General features: G+C 39.9%; 1 protein-coding gene across 1 annotated transcript; it reads right to left on the reverse strand.

Annotated features, from left to right (window-relative positions):
* Positions 1 to 201: 201 nt before the first annotated feature.
* LOC122540549 (delta-like protein 4) lies at positions 202 to 14,708 on the reverse strand. The gene is made up of 7 exons (XM_043676415.1): positions 14,563 to 14,708; positions 11,466 to 11,645; positions 9,169 to 9,285; positions 6,172 to 6,321; positions 3,665 to 3,817; positions 1,504 to 1,748; positions 202 to 327 (listed from the first exon to the last, which is right to left on the reverse strand). Exons 1-7 carry the CDS (start codon positions 14,576 to 14,578, stop codon positions 202 to 204), a joined length of 987 nt encoding a protein of 328 aa, XP_043532350.1. The 5' UTR covers positions 14,579 to 14,708.
* Positions 14,709 to 15,861: the final 1,153 nt, after the last annotated feature.

The raw sequence follows: 15,861 nt of genomic DNA on the forward strand, positions 1-15,861 counted from the left end.
TTAAGCAGGCGCAGTTCTGTTATAACAATGGACACCACTTTTGTGGGTCCCAACTCCACTGAGAATGCCACTGCTTACAGTGTTCATGGAGTCAGCCAGAGTCAGAACAGGCGAGCCTATAGGGAGGACTTGCTGGGACACATTCACCCTCTGGGGGAGACAGTTGTGCTTCTGCAGCAGGAAGGGGACCCTAAGGGTGCTTCAAGATGTTGACACATTCTGTAGATGGGTGAAATTCTTAAAATGGTTTCCAACCACAGCTGCTGGACCATCACCGAGGCCTTTGCCCTCAGCTGTCCTCCTATAGTGGAAGCAACTTCGAGGGACCTGTGGGGGCAAATAAAGGAGTCCTTACTGGCTCAATGGATCTGAAATTTGTGGGCGGCACGGTGGCACAGTGGTTAGCACTGCTGCCTCATAGCGCCAGAGACCCGGGTTCAATTCCCGCCTCAGGCGACTCTCTGTGTGGAGTTTGCACATTCTCCCCGTGTCTGCGTGGGTTTCCTCTGGGTGCTCCGGTTTCCTCCCACAATCCAAAAATGTGCAGGTTAGGTGAATTGAACATGCTAAATTGTCCGTAGTGTTAGGTGAAGCGGTAAGTGTAGGAGTATGGGTCTGGGTGGTATACGCTTCGGCGGGTCGGTGTGGACTTGTTGGGCCAAAGGGCCTGTTTCCACACTGTAAGTAATCTAAAAAAAAATCTCGATTATAGATCTTCTATTTAAAATGTAATGGACGATCCAACCAACGGCAGACCATCCATAATGAACAAAAGAAAATGAAAGAACTGTGTGTGCTGGAACCAGAAAACAGAAATTGCCAGAAAAACTCAGCAGGAACTGGAGTTCTTAAAAAGGGTCGCAGGACCCAAAACTTTAACTCTGATTTCTGTCCACAGATGCTGTCAGACTTTGAGCTTTTCCAGCAATTTCTGTTTTTGTTTTTGATACATTGTGCACCTCTCTTAATCTTGTAAATTATGTTAGAAAACCATATAGTGACAACAAATGCCCCGCCCCAACCTATAAACAATACACAATTATCATCAAAAGAAAACCTTGCAATGTCACCCATGGGGAAGGACTATCCCCAGAAACTCAGCAGACACAGGTTAGAAGGGAGCAGATGCTTCTTCATGTTTAGGGTTTAGATTCATGTTTTATGTGATGTCGAACAGCAGGATTCAATTGTTTGGTGTTTGATTATGTTATCTGTTGACAGCTCACTGTGTGTGATTAGTTAAATATTGTTGTTGTGACTGAGAAAGGAAAACTAAGCAGTAGGCAAGCAGTGAGAGGCAGAAATTTTAAATATTAAACCTTCTGTTTGGTAGAATAACCTGGGTTGTATCATCTCTGCATATCCTCAAGGCATAAAACACAACAGCCAATGCAAATGTTCATTATAAAGTGATGGATATTGTGAAGATTCTGTCATCGTGAAAAGTTATAATTAATTTGTTTATAGTACAAGAGGGAGAAAACCACTTTTCTGCAATCTCACAAGCCCCGATTTAGTGAAAGGCAATTCACCTGAAGGTGCGCTCAATCCGAACGATGCACAGTATTGCCCAGGAAGACACAACTGGCAGTCATTGATGTTCTTCAGTCTTGTGTTAGGGCTGAATGTACCAGGAGGGCATCCATACTGGGTGGCAGCCTGAGTGCCCACTGGGCAGTAAAACCCAGCCGGACAGGGATAAAGTTCAATATCGATAACTGGTCCAATCCTGTTGTCACAATAATATCCTAAATAGAAAGATAATAATTTATTTTGCTGATTTACTTCATGGACTGTGGTTTATAAAGGTACTGTACTCCCGGCTGCCTTTGTCACAAGCTAATAAATCAGGAGGAACCCCTATCCTCAACAGTGCCAGATGCCATGTTATGCTGGGAGCATCCCTGAAGATGAAACTTCTCTCATCCCCTCTATCATGAGAGGAAAGGCTACCTTAGAGAGCTGTCAGCCAATTGGATGCCCAGCAGCTTGATAGTCCCAGCAGTGTCAGGTTTAGTAATGATCACTGCTGGGACTACAGGCAATCCTGATACAAACTATCACTGAGGCCCTAGCAAAGTGACTGAGGGGACTGAGGGCCAAGTTTGAGATGCACAGGGCAAGGGGAAAGAGGGTAAAGAGAGAGGAGTGACTCAAAGGGAAGATGCCTCTGATAGACAAAGGGTATTCTGCCCTACAAAGGAGGTCAGATCACCTCCCGCTTGGCCAACACCAGCACATCTAATGAAAGTGGCCTGGGGCCTTTCCATCTTGACTAAAAGCAGTAGCAGAGGCTGGAAGTGGCATATAAGACCATAAATTGTTTATGTAAGGGGTTCGTCACCCAATGTATTTCCTGTTGTAATATTCAAGACTGATGAGGAACAGTCAAGTAGGCAGCAGGCAGGTTAGATTTTACAAGCCCCTCCCAACTTCAAACCCATCTGCCGGGGAAGCATAAATTCCAACCTGCTGTTACAAATGTAGCCTTCAGTTTCCATTACTACACATAACAAATTGGAAGCATTCTTAACAGATGTTAGATGTCACTCTTTAATTCCACAGTAAAAGAAGAAAATGACAAGCTGACATCTCTTATCTTTCTGACCTGGAAGCCATTTTTAGATATTTTCCAATCCACCAACATCCCTCAGCAAATAACAGTTAAAACTTTACTAAACACAAGAGGCAGTTACTTAAGTAATGAGATGCTAAAATCTTAAAGGCACAGGCAATCTTACTTATGTCCAGTTTTAGCAACAAGCTGACCTATTAAGATTACATAATCTATTGTTATGACTCAACTGCCTTCAGAAAACCTGGTACAGATTTTTTCTGGGTGGTTTGTCTCAGTGAGTTGGAAGTGTATTTGGAAATGAGGTTTGATATCCCATCTTGATGGTCCTAAAAACATTAAAAATACCAAGATATTATCTGCTGAAGTAAGTGGTTGTTACGGCTTTATTTTTGTAATGCTTTTTGGTCCTGGCATCTTCGTTACTTGACTAATTTATTCTTATTCTTGCATGAATTTATTGGCGACTATTTTATATGAATAGCCACTGGCTTTGGACTTCATCTAAGTATTTTTTATTCACTCATGGGAAGTGGGTGTTGCTGGCTGTCCAGTATTTGTTGCCCATCCTTAGTTGCTCTTGAGAAGATGGTGGTGAACCGCCTTCTTCAACTGCTGCAGCCCATGAGCTGATGTTAGACCCACAATGCCCTTTTGCAGGGAAATCTCAAAGTTTGACCCAGCGAGGATGAAGGGGCAGTGACATATTTACAAGTCAGGATGGTGAGTGGTTTGGAGGGGGACTAGTAAGTGATGGTTCTTCCCATGTATCTGCTGCTCTTGCCCTTCTTAATGGTAGGAGAAACATTTTTCCCTACATCTACACTGTCACTAGTCGCCATAATTTTAAAGATCCCTGTTATCTCAATCTTAGCCTTTTTCTTTCAATCGAAAGCAATTTTACACAAATGGCCATCAGTTAGGACCACAATTTTTGGGCCTAATTACTACCCTGAGAAAATTTAGCACACTGCAGCCCTGGATTGAACTTTGAACTATCAGCTTTCTCATTGAAGGGTGAGAGTAGGATTAATGAACCAAATTGATGCGCTGTACACAATGGAAAATTCTTAACACACCAGTCCATACCTGCTACACAAGGTTTGCACTCTGCCTGGCCTCCCAGGTCCTGCCATGAACCTGAGTCACACAATTTAGGTTTAGCACTTCCTTCTGGGCAGTAGTGTCCTGGAGGGCATGCAATAGCCTTGCTCACATTCTGTCCTGGGGGACAAAAGAATCCTAGGACAAATTGACAATTGAATAGGTAACAGTGACAAATCAGGAAAATACAGACATGCCTGTTGCAATAATTTAACCATCATGCCTTTTTTTAAACAAGACGCAGACGTGTACGCAGTGATGCAGAAACTATTTTGTGCAACACTTCATGGCCTCAGAAAATTGAGAGTTAAACATGGAGTTGGACTGGAATTATGTGTAGGCCTAAACGTTGCAGGTTGCCAATTTGCTAAGAAAATGTAATAACAAGTCTACATACTCCTCAGAAAATATGTGCCTGAATGGAGTGGAGGAGAAAAGGGATTTTAGAATACTCATTTACAAATCATTAAAAGTATCTAAGCAAGTTTACAAGTATATAAAAATGCAAACAAATTCCGGGGCACATTTCAGAATTTTGGTTAGGCCAGGCTGAGCATGATGCATACAATTCCAGTGGCACTGACAAATGTGGAAATAAAGTATTGATAAGAATGATCATAAAACCTGCAGGAATCATCCAAAAAGAGCTGATGTTCTTTCTCTAGACAAGAGAAGACTGATACATGTCTGACGGCAAGTCTTTAAAATTGTCAATGTTTGATTATCTTTCGTAGAATGCCTACAGTGTGGAAACAGGCCATTTGGCCCAACAAATCCACACCAGCTCTCCAAGAGTCACCCACCCAGAACCATCCCCCTATCCTATTACTCTACATTTACCCCTAACTAATGCACCCAACCTACACATCCCTGAACACTATTTAGCATGGCCAATTCACCTAACCTGCACATCTTTGGATTGTGGGAGGAAACCAGAGTACCCAGAGGAAACCCCACGCAGACACGGGAAGAATGTGCTAACTCCACACAGTCGCCCGAGGCTGGAATTGAACTTGGGTCCCTGACATGATGAGGCAGCAGTGCTAATCACTGAGCCACTGTGCCGGCAATTAATATAGACACAGAAGATTTTTCAACTTGTAGCAGTTAGAAATTAGGGCCCATAAATATAAGATAGTCACTCATTAAGATAGGGTAAGACAAATGTATTTACCCAGAGAACGGAACTTACTGTCACATGGACGTGAATAGCATAGATGCTTTGAGGCAGCTAGGTTAGTACATGAGGAAGAAAGAAAGAGAAAGATATGCAGACAGAGTTAGATGGTGTAGAGTGGGAAGAGACTTATATGGAGAAATAGCACCATAAAATGAATGGAATCTTTAAGAAATGATACGTTTTGAAGTAAATAATCCTCATGGAACTGGGAGGACAGCATAAGGGCAGCTTCTGTTCCTGGAAATATGCAGGATCAATCCTGAGAAATGTTGAATTTTCTTGAATTCAGAACACCGTGTTCTCACTCTTCCGTTGATTGGATGGTCTCTTGAACCCACTTATTTGAAAGTAACCCTACTACCTAGGAAGTAGTAGATGATCCCTCACTATGCTTTAAATGAAGAAATGAACTTTTAATTAGTGTCCGACAGGTATGAGGTGACCATTCTGTTATCTTGGTTATTTTTTTCTGTATTCATTGGCAAGGAGGTTCAGACAAGTCATTGACAGAGGGAAAAGTACTAGCCAGGAAATAAATAATTTTAATTATTGTCAGAGCGAGGCACCCTTGATCATGAAACTGCTTTTTCAGATGCAAGGTAGATCAGGGAAAATTGAGGAAGAGTGGGAGTAGGATAACAATGTTGCTATCACAAGCAATTCAGATCAACAAGTACTGTGCTAACCATCCAGTTACCCTCTGGAATCAGTGAACTACTCTCAACTGCCATGAATTGTTTACATTTTTGCTGTTTTAGCTAATGTACCACAACTAAACTGTTCTCTCTTAATAAATTATGTTAAAATTACTTACAAATGAATAACTTTTATTCATTCATGGGATGCGGTTTGTCTCAAGTTGGCTTTGCATTTCTTGCCCATTTCTAGTTGCCCTGGACAAGGTGGTTATGAACTGCAATCTTGAGCCATTGCATTCCTTGGGGCACCGGAACACCTACAAAGTTGTTAAAGAGGGAGTTCCAGGTTTTTGACCCAGCAGCAGTGAAGGAACAGCAGTATAGCTCCACATTTTGGATGGTGTGTGGCTCGCAGCAAAATTTGCACATGGTGATAGTCTCATACACTTGTTGCCCTCGTCCTTTTAGTTGTTAGAGGCTGATTACCTATCTTAAGTATGTGAATCCAAAATCTTAGAACCAGCATACCAGTTAGTTTTGTGATGTGGATTCCATGTAATTATATGATGGTTTTGCAATCTAGTACGGAAACAATTAAGGCATGATCACACAATGTATATAAACTAGTTACAGCATACTTGTCGAGTACACTTACAACAAGACTGTGACCTTACCTTCTGAGCAGGGATTAGTTGGAGCAGTGAGACCAGGGAGATCACAGTAAAACCCGGCTGTACAAAGCAAGCATTCTGACACATCACTCAGCGCAAGAATATTAGAATAAGTTCCTGATGGACAAGGTATTGGTTGCCCTGATCCAGCATCTGGGGGTTAACCAAATTGGAACATAGTTAAAATTTTAAAAATCTAGAGAGGGAAAATAGAATTTAATTCCTCAAATACATTCTAGGTAAAGACAATTTGAAACCAAGAAATAGTTTGACAGAAATTTATTTGAATGCCTGCTCTAAACATTCACAGAGTCCCTGACATTTTGCACATTGCAAATTGTTGGATTATTATTTTCTTTACTGCTTCACTTCTGTTCCTATCAAAAACTAACTTTTGTATTCCATCAACATTTCTTATGAATATAGTTAACAATCTGTATCATGTATTTTCGATTGATGGTAGATATTGGCCACAACACCACCCAGGATAACTTCTGAACTCAACCTTGAATAAGTGCCTAAGCATCTTTTACATTTATCTCATTAGGGAGATGGGACAAAAGTTTAAAGATGGCGCCTTTGACAGTGCAGCACATCCTCAGTGCTGCACTGGAGTATGTTGCAGTATTTTAAGCAATACTTGACAAGGACACCTGGTTAAGTGTGCAAACAAGATAAATTTATTCCAATGCATGCATATATGAATGCATTTCAATGAATGGAAGCTTCTTTATATTCTTATACACTTTTATATACTTCCAGATGCAATATATAATTCACCATGTGGCTAAAACTAGGAGACAATTACAGTATCGAAGTTTCATTAGAAGGTTGACCAATCACTGGTTAGGATAAACAATTTCAAATATAAGGCTAATCAAGCTGCTGGTACACCCATATCCAGTGACCACATCACTTGAAAATGCAAACAGGTCCCCATTCAGAGCAATTACCTTTCTGTAATGTTTAGACTTTCTATTTTTCTACACAATACTGTGGATATGTCTCTGTGAAGCTTACTGGGTTATGTCTGTGTTCTGAATTAAATACGTCGTCATGAGTGTGGTGCTGGAAAAGCACAACATGTCAGGCAGCATCCGAGGAGCAGCAGAATTGACGTTTTGGGATAAGCCTTCATCAGGAATCTGATGATGGGCTTATGCCTGAAACGTCAATTCTCCTGCTCCACAGATGCTGCCTGACCTGCTGTGCTTTTACAGCACCACATTCTTGACTCTGATCTCCAGCATCTGCAGTCTCACTTTTTCCTTCTGAATTAAATAGGGTCACCCTACATCAACCTCCCAGTCTGCTATAGTTATCTAATGAATTTCTATACTTGATGGGTATACACCAGTCTCAGTCTTGATGTTACTCAAGCTCTGGAGTGGGATGTGAACCCAGAATCCAATAATAGTTCAAAGATGAGAGAGCTATTAACTGTCACTTTTTACAGAACAGTGCAAGTCATTGTTTTCCAATTGGGTTCCATTTCCAGAAACAATTTTATGTTGTATACCTTTTATTTGGTGTCTGTTGCATTTATGCCAGTGCTCTGGAATCACATCTTAGTAACAAAACAATATGCTTCATTGAGTAATAAGACTGAAGATGACATTTTGGTGCTAGTCACTAAAGTGTTAAGTTTTGAACTGGGGTTAATTGGGTATTGCAGCAAACTCTGGCCATAATTCCAGGGAGAGTTCAGTAGAGTTCAGGGAGAGGTCATAGTTTAAATTCTGGAAAGCTTTTCCTGAATTTCTGAGATGGTCCTGTGGAGCTAAGCCTCCATCCTGCACTATACACTCAAACTAGATGTCAGCTTGACTGATGGGCTGCTGGAAGAGGAGTAATCCAGTGAGGTTCAGAAGCAGGAAGGCAACTGTTTGGTGTGATAGTGAGGTCCTCTGGTGGATGGACAGCCTAATCAAGGTTATGATTTGTGACCCCCGGATTAGGGCTCGGATGGAGGCTGGTCCTTGATTATCAGGTTCTTTCCCAAGAGTGAGCAAAATGATGGTGGGCTAGAGGAAAATATTCCTGTTCTTTTTTACCTATAAACAGAGAGGGAAAGACATTTGCCTCTTCCAGACAGCAGTCCTCTTACCTCAAGCTGCTGGGAACCTGCCTGCTTAGTGTTAAACCTAAAAGACAGATTAAATATGAACAAAGCAGGCTTTGACATTTTTAATTTGACATGTCTGCCAGCTGATGGGCCATTAATTATACCGCATGGACTCTAATTATATACTGTCTATCCATTTCAGAATAATCATGATTGGCTGTGTGCATTTTGTAGTTTGTGGAATAATTATCTTTCATCCAAATCCAGCAGCACTTGCTCTTTCAAAATGTATTGTTAATAGATTTGCTTCCTATGAATGGGCTAATAATGGTAGATAAAGTAGGACTGGCTAAGGGGACAAATGTACAAACTCCACTTTTCATTACAGACCAGGGTTCTTCTTTCAGTGAGAGGTGCTGGCCAAAGGGATGAATAGCTGGCATGCTCAGAAGGTGCAGATTTGGTGCAAAGCTGAAGCCAGTCACAATTCTGCTTGTGTAAGAGTTGCCAGTGTGCAAGAGCTGGTGAAATAATGGGAGGAGTATCTCTAAGCCACAGTGCTCTCCTGGAATTCTGTTGGCTCTGGAGAAATTGCTTAACTAATAGACAGTCCCCGGCATTTTTCTTTCTTTTTTGCCATTGCAATCCAGGATGTGTTGTTAAGACTGTCTGTTCATGTAGGAATTAAGAGCAGAGGTCATCTGGCTCTTGATCCTGCTTTAATGATTCAAACAGATCATTGTTGACGTTTTGTCTCAATACCATTTCTTATACTTTATCCATATCCTTTGATGTGCAGCAAACTGGGGTGTTGTGAGGTTGAGGTTTGCCAGGGTCTGTGGTGTTTGGGAGTTCATGATGTACTTAATCTGTGCCTAGACAGTGTAGAATAGTTTGGCTTTGTCTGCCTGTTGTTTTCATAGTATTTTACTTACCACAGTATGAACCCCCGGGACATATATTACCGGTGATACCATCAGTATTCTGTGGTTTAGTGGCTCCTCTTATGCAATAGTAACCTGGACTGCATTCTCCACTTGGTTCTGCCAAACCTGCAACACAGAATGAATACAAAGAGAAAGAAACTCAGTATACCAAGTTACCCTTGAATGTGATCTGCACACGAAAACGGAGAGAGATGTTTTTCTGTTTTCCAGGTCCAATTTCAATCAAAATGTCACAAATCAGAAACCAGGTGCATGTTTTAACAATATTCCTTGACAGATAGACTAAATTATCTAGTGCCTTAAAAATTTATAAGTTTTGGTAAATCAACTGATGTTTTAAAAAAACTCCTGTTCAGTTTCAGTTGAATCTTGGAATCTATTCCATCAGCCTGAGAGATGGGCATGAGGTTGAGTGGGAGAAATCTGTTGTTGCTGTTGGTTTTACTTCTGCTGATACTGGATTGTTGCCAGAGGTGTGGCTTCAACTCTTTCCCCTCAGCAGAGATGGCAAAAAGTTTTGTCTAAGCTATTACCACGCTATGCTATGATGAAGGCTAGTAGCAGGGAAAAGCAATTGAATGTGAGGGAAAAGCAAGGTAGGTGATGTGCCTTCAAGATCATTGTCAAGATGCTGGGAGAGAGGCTTTTGACAAAAGGCCTCCCATCTGATCATGGCTGGAGCTCTTCAGTTTTACAGATCAAAGCTATTGTGCTTATTAATTTCATTGAAGCCACTTCGTTCAGTGCATTGAACACGGTAACTGTTGAAGTACTGATTTTGTGTGGAAAGCATGCATTGAGGAATTAATGCTTATAAATGTTCTTGATTGAATAAAGGACATTCCTTTCTATCCTTTCTAGGCTTGGAACTCACTGCAGGGAAAGCCAGAAGTGGTTGGAATGATGTCAGGATCCTGGCTCATCACAGAAACATTGAAGATAGGATGCCATTTAACCCTTTGAGCCTGCTCTGCCATTCATTATGATCATGGCCTGCCATTGAGCTCAATACCTCAATCCTGCTCTCCTTCAGTATCCTTTGAGCTATAGCTACCTTCTACTTGAAAACATAATGATTTGGCCTCATCAACTTCCTGAATTAATAATTCCACAGGCTCACAGCTTTCTAGGTGAAGAAATTTCTCCTCAGCTCAGTTGTTATTAACTTACCCTTTATCCTTAAACTATGACCCCTGGTTCTGGACTCCCCCATTGTCAGGAATACCTTGTTTGCATCAAACCTGTCTAGACCTGTTAGAATTGTATAGGTTTGTATGAGATCTCCCCTCATTCTTTTAAACTCCAGTGAATAACGTCTTAACCGATTTAATCTATCCTTTATGTTAGTCCTGCCATTCCAGAAATCAATTTGGTAAACCTTTGCTGCACTCACTGTAGAGAAAGAGCATCCTTCCTCGGATAAGGAAACCAAATCTGCACACAATGTTCCAGTGTGGCCTCACCAATGCCCTGTATGATTGCAGCAAGGCATCCTTGCTTCTCACGATGAAGGCCAACATACAGTTTGCTTTCTTTACTTACTTTCAGCAGCTGGTCCATGTGGACACCCAGTCCACCAATGGTGTCTAAGTAAATATTCCCCTCTTTCAATTTCTAGCCATTTAAACAATAATCTTCCTTTCTGCTTTTGTTAACACAGTTGCTAAGGTCACATTTATCCACATTATATGCCATTTGGAACTCTTGCAACCCGGCCATATCACGCTGTAACATCTCTGCATTCTCCTCACAGCTCACCCAGCAATTTCAGGGGACTTAACTCCTGGTTTCTCCTCGAACCTGTGACTGGGAAAATGTTGCTCTTAATGTTAGAGTATGTCAAAATACAGAGACATGGACAAAAACCTGAGGCCTCACTGCTGGTCCTGGCTTAGGCCCCTGGGCCCACCTTCGATCAACGTACAGAGTACCCCATTGGACTCCAGGTCGTGTTTATTGGATTCTGATATAAAGTAAGAAATAAAGTCTTCATCATCACACAGGAACACAGGACTGCTATCTAATTAGAGAGAAATGACTTATGATAGTTTAAACTGAGGGTCACCATACTTCAAGTGAGAGGCAAGGTTGAGAAGTTAGGACCGTCATGGTGACCTCAGCAGGTGTGATAATTGAACCCATTCTGTTGGTGTCACACTGAATCAAACCGGCCAACCAGCTAACTGAGCCAACCAACCCTCTATTGGATTCTGATGTACTCCTGTCTCGGTACCCACTATTCAAACATGAAACAAATCTGCTGAGAGAAACCTGCTTAAACCAACCTGAATCATTGCAGTAAGTCCCTGGGGGGCAGGGTGTTGGCTCAATACTGCCTTCAGGACAGTAAAAACCTGGTTGGCATTTCCCTCCTGTAGCTGTTGCTGGACAGAGGCAGTTTGCAGTTGTGTAGTTATCAAGATCAAATGGCTGGGAGGTCCAAGCAGCTGATACACAAAACCAACCTAAGGCAAATGGAATGTGAGAAAACAAAATTAAATGTGATCAAGATATATTTTATATCAGGTGAAAGTGAGGACTATAGATGCTGGTGATCAAAATCGAAAAGTATGGCGCCAAAAAAGCACAGCAGGTCAGATGACATCCGAGGAGCAGGAGAATCAATGTTTCAGGCATAAGCCCTAACATATAAGGTCTCAATTTACTCATAAAATTCTCTGCTGCTCTAATGGTAGTATTGACTTTTACAATAGATTAATGTTCCTACTAAAATATCTGTCATAGTAATTTGAAATAAATTTTGTTGATAGCATTCGGCATCAAAAAGTGTAATGCATTTCCAGCAATACAAAACTATCAACATAAAACGTAATTTAAGAATAAGTTAAACCCTTAGTTGGTTTTCCATTTCCCTATTTTTCAAATTATTCCTAGAATTAAAAATCAGAAATTTGAAGGATAGCACACAAGATTGAAATTTTTACTGCACTGAGGTTGTGAGATGCTTTCGCTGAGAGTCTCACAGTGGGATTTATCATCCTAAATGGAGACTAAGTTTTCCTCTTACACCTCCCTATCGCAAAGATTAATGTTTTCTATAAAACTTTGGGACCACAGTGTTTATCAGGCCTTAAGAAAGGTACTAATACTGAAAGTGGGCAAATGGTCAATGAATGCAAAATCTATGTTTCCCATTGCCTACAATGAGTCCATTCATTCAGTGAGTAACAACCCTTAGTTAAGATTCTGAAAAAGAGTTATACTGAACTCAAAACATAACCCTGGAAAGTTCTTCCAACTTTCATGTCTATATTTTGGATTGCCAGCTTCTTCATTATTTTACTTTTCTTTAACCCTTTGTTGCTGTTAAGTCAGGGTTTCCTCTGTAATCAGTCACATAGCAGAAATTTCAAAAAGAATAGATGTTTTTTGTTACAAAACAGAAATTGCTGGAAAAATGTATCAGGTCTGGGAGAAAGCTGAATTAACATTTCAGATCCAGTGACCCATGTTCGGAAGCCTTTTGTTGTTTTTTTTGTGTATTATTTGTTTAGATGGGTCTATGGACTTATTTACAATGTGGAAACCTAAAGAAAACTATATTTCCTCAGACAGCTGACATTTTTAACAACTTCTCACATTTTACATTACATTCCTCTGTGAAATCAGAAAAGAATTATAAATCATAAATTTTTACTGCTCCAAATGTTCAAAACTTAATTTGCATCCTTTAAAATCTAGATGGAAACCAAAGCCCACAAAAAATAATCTGGAACCTGGTAACTGAAGAAAGTTCAAAAACAAGCACAGTTGCATATTGACTGATGATGACTTAAAACTCAATTCCATAGTTTGTAAGGGACTACAGATATTTATGGAAGAATCAAGGTAACTTTAGTTTTGGTTGTCAAGATATGACGCAGACTCTGTTTGTTTATGCTGGTTTTCTTGGGCAATTTGCTGAAAAATGTGTTGCTGGAAAAGCGCAGCAGGTCAGGCAGCATCCAAGGAGCAGGAGAATCGATGTTTCGGGCATAAGCCCTTCTTCAGGAATGAAAGCCCTGAAGAAGGGCTTATGCCTGAAACGTCGATTCTCCTGCTCCTTGGATGCTGCCTGACCTGCTGCGCTTTTCCAGCAACACATTTTTGAGCTCTGATCTCCAGCATCTGCAGTCCCCACTTTCTCCTTCTTGGGCAATTTGCCTGATTTTGGCATCAGCATTGTGTGAAAGAAACTGCTGAATGTTAAATGCAGATTTGTCTCAGGGCAACTGGAATTGCCTTACTCATTTATATCAGTTTAACAATATTACACTGGAAACAGTAAAAACCCACAACATTAGCCAGGCCAGAATGAATTAATCACCATCAGAAATTTATGCTAATTGTGATCCTGTTTTCAACCTCCAAAAATGAAGGCTGCCTTTTTGACTACAAGGGCCCTAATAGAGAGGTTTGTAAATGACTTAAATGATTTTATGGAACTGATTACAGGAGAACCACCTAATAAGAAAACAGGTTTGTATTTTATTTTACAGAAAGTCATTGTTTCAGTAAATATTTGGTCACATTTTTGGTTTTATTAATCAAACTTCATCAAATTACCACTTCTAACATATCAATAAATATGTGTATATGTTTTAAAAAACACCTTTAAAAAATATAATTGCATTAGTTTATGGCAGAGTTTGCATTTATCACCATGCAAATTATTTTGAATATGAATTTGTAATTAGAAATGACTATCAAAGTGGACTCAACTTATGCAGGAATTGCAGATTGCATCTAAAGCACCCCCAACCAGTTCCAGCTCATTACTAATACATATGTAGGTCATGTGTTAACCAAAACAAAGTCACATTCTTATTTAGATAAACATAGAAAATCAGCTTATTAAGCTCAGTCATATTGGATGTCTGTTGTTTCTGTTCAGCAGATTCATACCTGATTGCAAAACATTTGTGTTCAAATAGAGTTAATATTTACAATTAAATGGTCTCATATTTTGTAGGAACCCCAGGGAAGGATGCAATTAAAGAACAGGCTTTCATCTGTGGCCTCAAATTTGGCTCTCCAGTCTGTACATAGTCTGCAGCTTGGTCTGAACATTTGCAAGCTCTAATGATTAAGTACTCACTGCAGGTATTAGGATGGTAATTATTTATGAATAAACTCCAGGGGGATTGGAAAAAAAATGAAATGTAGAAGGCTGAATTTAATAATAAGTTTTTGCATTCATGGAAAATTTCATATCACAGTTCAAATCCCCCAGAATATCAATGGCCACAAAATATATGTGTTCAATGCTTTGTATATCACTGATCAAAGCATTAACAATGGATTACTCACAATCCTTATAAGGACATTTCCAGAGATACATGTCTGTGTTAAAATACATTTCCTGTTAAGATACAGACTTACTTTTGAACTTCAGCATTCTCCATCTTCTATAATTACTCTTTATGACCTAGATTTTTCAATTGGTGATAGCCATTTTGGGTAGGTTTATAATTTAGTTGCACACATATAACTTGAAAAGAGGCAGTTAATATAACATTCTTTGTCTCATTGCGTTGCTGATACATGAAAAGAAATTTTTATTTCAGAACATTCTTATGACACCTTCAACACCACAAAGCTGTAAAAGGGAGCTGAATCATGTGACACTGCATCACTTCCTGTGATGGTGTGTACTATTTCATCACACAACCAGACTCAACCACCTGGACTACAAGTAAAAGAGGTAAAAACAATGACTGCAGATGCTGGAAACCAGATTCTGGATCAGTGGTGGTGGAAGAGCACAGCAATTCAGGCAGCATCCGAGGATAGGCAAAATCGAGCAGACCTGATGTCATTGTAAGATTCTATTTGAATAAATACAGCAAAAGCTTGATTTAAAATCAAACATTTCAATACAAATAAAATCATGGGACCCAGAAATATTTAAATCAGTTATTGGGATGTGACATTGCATTTGACAGATAATTTAAATGTATTTGGAAAGATTGATTTTTATTGTGTACACTGTCACAAAGCTGGTCCCTTTTTTTGAAAAACTTCCTTTTCTCAAGGATACTGTATCCTTGATTTTTTTTCAGAGGGGTCATAAACTTCTCCCGGTTGCAATTAGACTGGTTTGGTGCAGAGATTAAAGGGTATTGAGAAGCCTTTTTGTTTATATTTAAACAGATGAGACTTCAGGCCAAAGTGGTCATATTTTCAAAGTGACTTATATAACGAAAGGGGAGCAGTCAGCTCTTCAGCTGAGCAGTTCAGTGCAGAACTAGTTAGGACTTCAGCTGTGTGTGAACAGGCTCTCTCTCTTTCTGTCCTTCTAACTTCAACCTGTAAGCATCTGTTCCATTTTCTAACTGTTGTTTTAAGGCAGTTTGCTAATTGGGACTGTTGTGCATATTCGGAACAGCATAATTAAGTCTAATTTGGATAGACTGAGTTCTGGAGAGGTTCTTTATTCTGTTCTTTATCTTTCATTGTGTAATTTTGTGAATAAATTTCTGTCTGTTTTAAAACCTAGTAGTCAACCTAGTTAACTTACTCTGGGTAATTTTCACTGTACACTTACTGAAACAAATTGCAAAGTTATGGTCTGGGCTGCCTGCATAAGAATGTTTGGAGTGGTCTGGCCTAGCCCATAACAACACTGAAAGCTTGTTATTGTCCTTCAAACATAGTACACTTTGATACTTGATAGTCACA

Source organism: Chiloscyllium plagiosum, chromosome 35, assembly GCF_004010195.1.
Source record: "Chiloscyllium plagiosum isolate BGI_BamShark_2017 chromosome 35, ASM401019v2, whole genome shotgun sequence".
In the NCBI taxonomy this organism is placed as follows: Eukaryota; Metazoa; Chordata; class Chondrichthyes; order Orectolobiformes; family Hemiscylliidae; genus Chiloscyllium; species Chiloscyllium plagiosum.

What these genes read in the sequence shown, in the direction of transcription:
- LOC122540549 (XM_043676415.1), bottom strand. An exon ending in TCCCGGGGGTTCATACTGTG is followed by an intron (nt 6,322 to 9,168) that starts GTAAGTAAAATA and finishes GTTAACCCCCAG; the next exon opens with ATGCTGGATCAGGGCAACCA. An exon ending in CTTTCACTAAATCGGGGCTT is followed by an intron (nt 328 to 1,503) that starts GTGAGATTGCAG and finishes TTGCCCCCACAG; the next exon opens with GTCCCTCGAAGTTGCTTCCA.